This window comes from Pipra filicauda, unplaced genomic scaffold, assembly GCF_003945595.2.
Source record: "Pipra filicauda isolate LSUMZ 115617 unplaced genomic scaffold, ASM394559v2 scaffold268_size1050017_pilon, whole genome shotgun sequence".
Lineage (NCBI taxonomy): Eukaryota > Metazoa > Chordata > Aves > Passeriformes > Pipridae > Pipra > Pipra filicauda.
The window spans coordinates 154,497-163,364 of record NW_024104385.1 but is presented as its reverse complement, the minus strand read 5'-3'; the positions used below and the strand labels follow the sequence as shown (position 1 = coordinate 163,364).

Sequence of the window (8,868 nt, the reverse complement as noted above, 5' to 3'; positions counted from 1 at the left end):
TTCCTTGTGCTTCATTTTCTACCCTCCCTCTTCTCTCCTCCTCGCTTTTAATCTTTGCTTAACTTGTTGTGCAGGCAATTGCAGGGCATTTAGCGCATGGTGATGTGTGTTTGGGGCCTGAGCTGGAAATACAGCTCGTTATCTGGAGTGGATAATATTAAGCACTTCTCTCTGTTGGCCATTTGATCACAAGGTTATCCTGTTTGATGGTTTTATACCCTGGAATTGATTACATGGGAAATGTTTAGCCAGCATGGCTGGAACCTGTGTCTCCCCACAGGCTGCCAGGTGCAGGTGAGCTACAGCACTGTGGGGAGCCACTTGTAGGGGGTGACAAGCAGCCCTCTTCAGACCCTCAAGTCAGCTTTTCTTGCAAGCTATGGGATTAAATCAAGCTGCACAGTGTTTTGGTGTGATCCTGCAGCAGCCAGTGGGGCACAGGGTCACAGCCAGTGAAGTGGGGAAAAAGGCTGTATCACTTATTACAGCCCCCTGAATCGTGCAGCATTTTTTGTTTCAGATCTTGAAGGCTCCAGAGAGACCTTAGAGCAACTTCTAGTACCTAAAAGGGGCTACAAGAGAGCTGAAGAGGGACTTTGGAAAAAGGCATGGAGTCACAGGACAAGGGAGAATGGCTTCAGGCTGACAGAGGGTAGATTTAGATTAGATGTTAGAGTGAAATTCTTGCCTGGGAGGGTGGGGAGTCACTGGCACAGTTACCCAGAGAAGTTGTGGATGCCCTGTGAGTGTTCAAGGCCAGGCTGGATGGTGCTGTGAGCAACGTGGTGTAATGAAAGGTGTCCTTGCACATGGCAGGGAGGTTTGGAAAGAGATGATCCTTAAGGTTCCTTCCAACCCAAACCATTCTGTGATGCTGGCTGCCCTTGCCTTGCTATTGCTCTGTGCAGGCTGCAGAGAGCCAGCCACTTCCCAGCTCCTTGCTGTGCCCTGTGCTGCCTTTGTTCACACAGGATGTGCCTGCTTGGCTCCTTAGGTACTTTCAGAAAGCACCATCCAACTATTTCTCCCCTTTCCCCACATTTTGCTGCCAGGCAGGCTGTGTACATCGGGAGTGGGTCCAGCGGGCTTCCTCTGGACTGACACCAGTGTTGGAGCGGAGAATTAGCCCTGCACCTGTCCCTTTTTTAATATAGGCTTTAAATCTGATTATAACTGCCTATCTGGCACTGCATTATGTGCTTCATGATTATTCAGCATTATGTAATCTTTGATAAAAGATGCTGCATCAGTAAAAGTGAATTAAACTATTGAGTGATAGGAGTTTATCGAATTCCTCGGAGTGATGTTGTCCTCTCTTTGGCACTTTAACCTCTCCTGTGGAAGGAGCGTGCCAGACGCTGCCCTTGCTAACAGCCAGGAAACCCTGCTGACTTGGGTGGAATTGCAGGAGTACAAATAAAGTTAGATTTCAGCTTAGAAAGACAGTTTTTTATAGTCTAAAGACTCAATATTTTACAGCAGCGGTCCCTTATCTGCATTATGTGCAAACTGCTAACAGAGTTACACAGACAGATGTCTGCAAGTTCTGAAGATGCTCGATAAAGTTTGGCTCTCAGAGGGCTGATGGGCAGAGCTGGCCAAGATCTCTTCACTCCAAACCCTCTTGAGAATGGGCACTGAATTCCCACAAGATGAAAGGGAAAAAAAATGGGTTTAATTCTAATGTCTTATTTTCCAAATTCCCCCCCAAATATAAAATCTCGTATTTTTCTCCAGTTAGGCCTTTCCTTTTTCCTCCCACAGTAGATGCCTGATGGCTGAATGGTCTAGGGATTTTGCTCTTAGTTTTCTTATTTCTTCATTTCCTTTTTCTATACTGCAGGTTGGTGGTTTTTTTACTTTACTGTGATATTAGAAACATTGCTAGGAGAAAAAAAAGCACAAATCTAAACTGTAACTCCTGACACCAGATGCTTTGAAAAGCTTTCAAGTTGTGCAGAACTGGATAAGCAAAGAAAGGAAAAAATAAACCTACATCATTTATTTTATTTCACCCAGGAGCTAAAAGGAAAAGGTGCTGGAAAGGGGAAAAACAACACTTCAGAAACGTGAAATTAAAAGAAAGGTTCTGAAAAATTAAAAAGATAAAGTTCCTCCTTGATGTTTAAAACAGATTTCAAATTTTCAAACTATTTTGTGCACGTTCCTGCAGAGAAATGGGATGCTTGGGGAGTTAGAGAGGGCTTTACTCCCCCCATGCTGTAGCAGAGGATGTGAGTGATTGTTTGGGTACCACCAGCAGGGTCAGGATCCATAGGGGCCTTGGATAGGGAGGGATGCAGAGCGGGCATTGAGCCCCAAAACCCACCGTCCTCTGCAGTCTCACACCCCAGGAAAGGCAGGGATGCGAGCAGGAGCTGGTCAGGCAGGAGATGTTTGTGGGCAAGGGCCCATCCCCTGCTTGTCCTTTTCCCTCATCCCTGCACAAGGAATGTTTAATAAAACCCCTAGGCTTGCCAGCCCTCTTATATCATAGTTTTAAATATACATGTTTCAGATGCTGAGATTTACTCCTTGACAGGTACAAGAGAGACAGCTATAAATGCTGGGCTGGAAAGCAGACATCACATTAGCGCTCTAACAAAGGGCTGCAAGCTGCAACACTTGCTTTTGATCAAAAGCTTTCCTTATTCTACAGCGTGGGCAGAACCAGTATCTCCATTCCATGCTGCCTGGACCCATCAATGAGGTGGGTGACTGACAGGTCATGGTGCTGTCCCACTCCTCAGCCTTCAGGCTGGCCCTGTGCCCACCCTGGACCCCCAGTCTGATGCTGAGGTCATCAAGCTGGCTCCGAGGGGGGTGATGCAGCTCCACAATGGCAGCAGGACTGGAGCATGGTACCACAAAGTGGGCTGCTGTCTTGTATGGAGAGCTCTTGCAGGTGGTTTGGCCAAAGGGGGCATGGGGACCACTATGCCACCAGCTCCCTCCCTCCCTCCCAGCCAGGCCACCAGGCATTGATGCTAGGGACATCATCAGGTGCATTGCAACAGGAGTGTCGGGCTTTGGATAAACTAATTGTGTTGCAAGGAGTGGAGCGAAGCTTTTAGATTTCAGAGCCAAAATGTGGCATCTTTATTAATGTGTCTACTTGAGTTCCCTGGGACGCGATGTTTTCTCCTCACCCTGGCCATCCATCTGAACTGATAATAGGACTATTAATCCATTTTGTTGACAGCACGCACAGACCTCCAGTGAGGCAGGAGATGGGGAGGGGTGGGGCTGCAATTGATGCTGTTTTGTTCCAAAGGGATCTTGTCACGGCCTCTGGCAAACTGAGCATTAGCTGGAGGTGAAAGGATGGAGTGTTAACCAAGGTTATGGGTGATCTGCAGCTGGCCAGCTGTGGCCTGGTTTCTCCTTGGTCAATTGGAGAGCATCCTGAAAAAAGCCACTGAGATAAGAGATGTTCTACAGAAGCCAAACCTGCAGGAGACCTTATGCTGCAGGGCATATCCCACTGTGCAGGTTCTACACTCAGCAACCTCAGACCTGTCATTAACACACCTCTAACGCCCCTCCATACCCATAGTGAAGTTTCTCAGAATTCAAGGCTTTTTCAGCCCTGCCTGGCACAGCATCTATCATGTCAGTAATTTTCTCTACAGTAGCAGAAGTACATATATATAATAAATAAAAAAAATGCATATCTTTTATATATGTGATATATGAAGAAATATTTCAGTGGAAAAAGAGCTGGGAAATGAGGTGCATCCCTGCCCAGCTCTCACTCTTCCACACAGTCCCTGCCAGTGGCTGATCCCATGCGCCTTTATATTCAGACTGATCCTGTCTGGTTTTAAATATCTCAAGCCACAGAACTTTCTCCCTCCAGGGAACCACGTCGCAGCCTCATAATTTTCGCTGTCAGCAGAGGGGATTTTTTCCCCTGTGACATTCAACCTAAATGCTCCATTTCTTCATTTCCTGTCATCCCTTCTGGTGATGCCCCTTGTACTCTATTAAATAATTCCTTCCCTCCCTCTCTATTTACTCCAACCAGATCTGTAAGGCTCTTAGTTTGTCTCCCCATGGACAGCTCTTAACCAAGCAATATATATATTTAAGCCTTTTAATCTTCTTTCAGAAATCAGTCTCCCTGTGCCTTTGATCATTTGTGTGGCTTCCCTCTGAACTGCCGCCAACACGTCTGTGCCGAGGGAGCCCTTCGCTCCCGCTCTGGCCACACCTGAGCCTCCCAGTGCCTCCCTGCTGCCCTCGGATGTGCCAGGCCCAAACACCAGTGGCTGATCCATCCTTGCTGGCTTTATGCACAGCATCCTCCTGCATCCCCCTTGCTGACCCCCAGGCCCTTCACTGGGGAGTTGCTCCAGCACTTGGCTCAGCCCATCCTGCTGTTGGCTCCTGCTTGCCTTTGCCTTCCAGCCGCGCTCACTCACATCTGTCCAAGGCACAGCTCCTTTAGCTGCTTCCTGCCCATATTTCTAATCTCACTAGGCCCTTTTTGTGTTAATTTTCTATGCTTGCTGGAGCTCACAGCACCTCCCAGTATAGCATTATCTGCCAAATTCATTAATGTGTAGTTTACTCCTTCTTTCCAGGTCATTAATGAGGGTATTAAATGAGAGCAGCCCTAACCTAGATCCCTGCAGTACCCCATAAACACCTCCCCCTGCTTCTAATTACCCTTTGTTTATGATCCTTCAGCCAGGTTTTCAATCCACATGGCACAGTTCAAGTCATCAGAATTAATTTTTCCATGGAAGACTTCGAAAAGGCTTTGCCCCTTTGTGCTGTCCCCACCTGCCGCCTCCCCATGTCCCACCCCTACTCCCCCGTGGGTCACAATGACCTGCGATGCTGCTTTCCAGAGAGGGTAAGGAACACCTGGCAAAGGCGTTTTCCTCTGCCGGGGAATGGCGATCGTGGATGGATGCTGTCGCGGGGAACGGTGTCCCTGGAGGCAGGGGGTGTCCCGCTCACCTTCTGGGCTCTCTTCCAGGCGGTGGCGGCCCGTGGCCGTGCCGTGCCGCCCGAGGGGCTCCGCCGTGCGCGGTCCGGGCCGGTCCCGCCGCAGCGCCCGCGGGCGGCCGCGAGATGGCGCCGTTGTGCCTGGGAAGGAGCGGCGGGGCCCGACGGCGCGGCCGGGCCGGGCGGGGAGCGCCGGGCCGGGGACACCGCGCTGTGCCCGCGGGGCGCGTCGCCGTCCAGGTGTCGGGTCCCGCTGCCAATCTCCCCGACGGGACTTGTGCCGCCGCAGATCTGCCGAGCCTCTGCCCCGCTGCCCTTCCCGCCGGCCGGCCGCTACCGACGAGTGGGCTGCGGGGCGGTTCGCGGCGTGGGTGCGCAGGCACCGGCCCTTCTTTAACCCCTTGGCGGGGAGCGGCGTGGTGGGAGGTTTCCGAGCCGGGCGTCGACGGCGCCCGCGATGCGCCGGGGTTGCGCCTCCGCCCCGTCCCGGTGACACCTCCCCTGGGCCCCGTAACGAGACCCCGGGACCCCGCGTACGGCGAGCGCGGAGTCTCGAGGTGATGCACCGGCACACGGACAACGAGACGCTTTATTTCATTGTTAGGAGGAGGCGGCACCGCGGGGATTTGCCCGGGGTTCAGCAGGGCGCAGCGAGCGCTGCCCGCGCTGGAGCCTCCCGGGAGCGCCCGGATTTCCCGGCTCCCAGGGGTGTCACACTGCCCAGCGGGGCGGGCTCCCTCCTGCCAGAGAGGGAAAGAGACCGAACGGGCCTGGGGGCGCTCCGCGCGGACCCGGTGGCCCTCCCGCTGCCCGCAGGGACCCACCGGCGCCCCGCGCGATGAAGAAGGAACAGCCGGTGACCGCGGCCGCGCAGACAAAGCGCCGGCGTGCCGGCAGCTCGCGGGCAGCGGGGCGAGCTCAGCGGCGCAGGGCAGCAGAGACAGCAGGGGCAGCAGAGGCACCCACGCTCCCGGCTGGGCAGCAGGTCCATCCCCATCTCATCCCCTCCCGTCCCGTCCCGCTCCGCTCGGCTCCCGGGCCGCGCCGGCCCCGCCTCCCACCCGGCGGCGCCTTCCCATTGGCGGCGGAGCGGCGGGCCGGCCACGCCCCCGCGCGCCCATTGGCCGCGGCTCGGCACCGCCCGCCCCCGCGCCGCCCGCCCCCGCGCCGCCCGCCGGCGCTCCGGACTGCGGGCAGTGGCGCGCGGCCGCCGCAGCGAGCGCCGGCGGGAGCGGGCTCGGCTCGGCGCGGCTCCGCTCGGCTCTGCACGGCTCGGCTCGGCTCGGTACCGCTCGACTTGGCAACCCCGCACCCGCTCGCCATGCCCGGCCCTTCCGGGGCGCCGCCGGCGCGGAGCGCCTGAGCGGGCGGCGTTGGCGTGTGCGCGGCGGGACCGCGGCTCCCGGTGCCCGCACCCGCCCGCCCGCCCGCCGCCGGGGCAGCCCGGCGGGCGCTGCCCGCATGAGCGCGGCGGGCGCCTGAGGCGGGCGGCCGGCGGCCGTCGAGGCGCGGCGCGGCGGGCGGAGGGGCGGCGCGGCGATGGGGGCTCTCCCGGCACTGCTGGGGGCCGCCTTGCTGTGGGCCGGCGCCGGGGCCCTCGTCAACCTCAAGTACTCGGTGGAGGAGGAGCAGCGGGCCGGCACGGTGATCGCCAACGTCGCCAAGGACGCCCGGGACGCCGGGTTCGTGCTGGACCCCCGGCAACCCACTGCTTTCAGGGTGGTGTCCAACTCGGCCCCCCACCTGGTGGACATCAGCCCCGGGTCGGGGCTGCTGGTAACTAAGCAGAAGATTGACCGGGACCTGCTGTGCCGACAGAGTCCCAAGTGCGTCATCTCACTGGAGGTGATGTCCAGCTCCATGGAAATCTGCGTGATCAAGCTGGAGATCAAGGACCTCAACGACAACGCGCCCAGCTTCCCCACTGACCAGATCGAGCTGGAGATCTCAGAGACAGCCAGCCCTGGTACTCGGGTGCCACTGGAGAGTGCCTATGACCCGGACTCGGGCAGCTTTGGTGTTCAGAGCTATGAGATCACCCCCAATGACCTTTTTGGACTGGAGACCAAGACACGGGGTGATGGGTCCCGTTTTGCTGAGCTGGTGGTGGAGAAGAGCCTGGACCGTGAGACTCAGTCCCACTACAGCTACGTGATCACAGCGCTGGACGGTGGTGACCCGCCCAACTTTGGCACTGTGGAGCTCAGCATCCGTGTCATCGACTCCAATGACAACAACCCGCTCTTTGAGGAGCCGGCCTACACCGTCAGTGTGCCTGAAAATGCCCCACCAGGTACCCCAGTCATCCGCCTCAACGCCTCTGACCCGGATGAGGGTACCAATGGCCAGGTTCTCTACTCTTTCCACAGCTATGTCTCGGAGCGGGCCCGGGAGCTCTTCCAAATCGACCCCCAGAGTGGCCTCATCACGGTGAGCGGTGCCATCGACTACGAGGAGGGTCATGTGTATGAGCTGGATGTGCAGGCCAAGGACTTAGGGCCTAACTCCATCCCTGCCCACTGCAAAGTGACCATCAGTGTCCAGGATGCCAATGACAACCCGCCCCTCATCAACCTGCTCTCTGTGAACAGCGAGCTGGTGGAGGTGAGCGAGAACGCCCCGCCGGGGTACGTCATCGCCCTGGTGCGGGTCTCGGATCGTGACTCCGGGGCCAATGGGCGGGTGCAGTGCAAGCTGCTGGGCAATGTGCCTTTTCGACTCCAGGAGTACGAGAGCTTCTCCACCATCCTGGTTGACGGGCGGCTGGACCGGGAGCAGAGGGACCAGTACAACCTCACCATCCAGGCCAGGGACAATGGCATCCCCTCCCTGCAGGCCACCAAGTCCTTCACAGTCAAGATCACTGATGAGAATGACAACCATCCCCACTTTTCCAAGCCCTATTACCAGGTTATCGTGCAGGAGAACAACACCCCAGGGGCCTACCTCCTCTCAGTCTCTGCCAGAGACCCTGACCTGGGCCTCAACGGCAGTGTCTCCTACCAGATCGTGCCCTCCCAAGTCAGGGACATGCCTGTCTTCACCTATGTCTCCATCAACCCCAACTCTGGAGATATCTATGCTTTGAGGTCCTTCAATCATGAACAGACAAAGGCTTTTGAGTTCAAGGTCTTGGCGAAAGATGGGGGTAATCCCTCTCTGCAGAGCAATGCCACTGTCAGGGTGATCGTCCTGGATGTCAATGACAACACCCCTGTGATCACAGCCCCGCCGCTGGTCAACGGGACGGCAGAGGTGTACATCCCCAGGAATGCAGGGGTCGGCTACCTGGTGACAGTGGTCAAGGCAGATGACTATGATGAGGGTGAAAATGGCAGACTTTCCTATGAAATGGTGGAAGGAGACAGAGGATTTTTTGAGATAGACCAGGTCAATGGAGAGATAAGGACCACCAGAGCCTTTGGGGAGAATGCCAAGACAGCCTACGAGTTGATTGTGGTGGCTCATGACCATGGGAAAACATCTCTCTCAGCTTCTGCCTTGATTTTGATATACCTGTCTCCAGCCCTGGATGCCCAGGAGTCCATAGGATCTGTTAACCTCTCCCTGATTTTCATTATTGCCCTGGGGTCTATCGCAGCCATTCTTTTTGTCACCATGATCTTCGTGGCAGTTAAGTGCAAAAGGGATAACAAGGAAATCAGGACCTACAACTGCAGGTAAAGACATATTTGTTTCTGTGCACCTGTGGGTCTGCTTTGATTTTTTCCCATCGCAGTTACTTTTGCATTTGCTGCTGCATATCTGGTGGGGGTTGAGGGAGGGAGGTTGATTTGCTTTAGGAACAAAAGTGAGGTTTCCGTCCCTCTAAGAGAATTTCCTGCGAAGCTTTAAAAAATTGTTCCCTGGGAGGAGGGCAGGAGAAATCCCTGCCGAGTAACGAATCGACTT

The 8,868-nt window shown here is 55.7% G+C and overlaps 1 protein-coding gene across 2 annotated transcripts in view; it reads left to right on the top strand.

Annotated features, from left to right (window-relative positions):
* The first annotated feature begins 6,472 nt into the window (after positions 1–6,472).
* Positions 6,473–8,868, top strand: part of PCDH19 (protocadherin 19) — a 58,787-nt gene continuing 56,391 nt past the window's right edge. For both annotated transcript variants that reach the window (XM_027742752.2, XM_027742751.2), the window contains exon 1: positions 6,473–8,636. In XM_027742752.2, the coding sequence (XP_027598553.1) occupies positions 6,496–8,636 (2,141 nt within the window). In that variant the 5' untranslated portion in view covers positions 6,473–6,495. The remainder of the gene's footprint in view (positions 8,637–8,868) is intronic.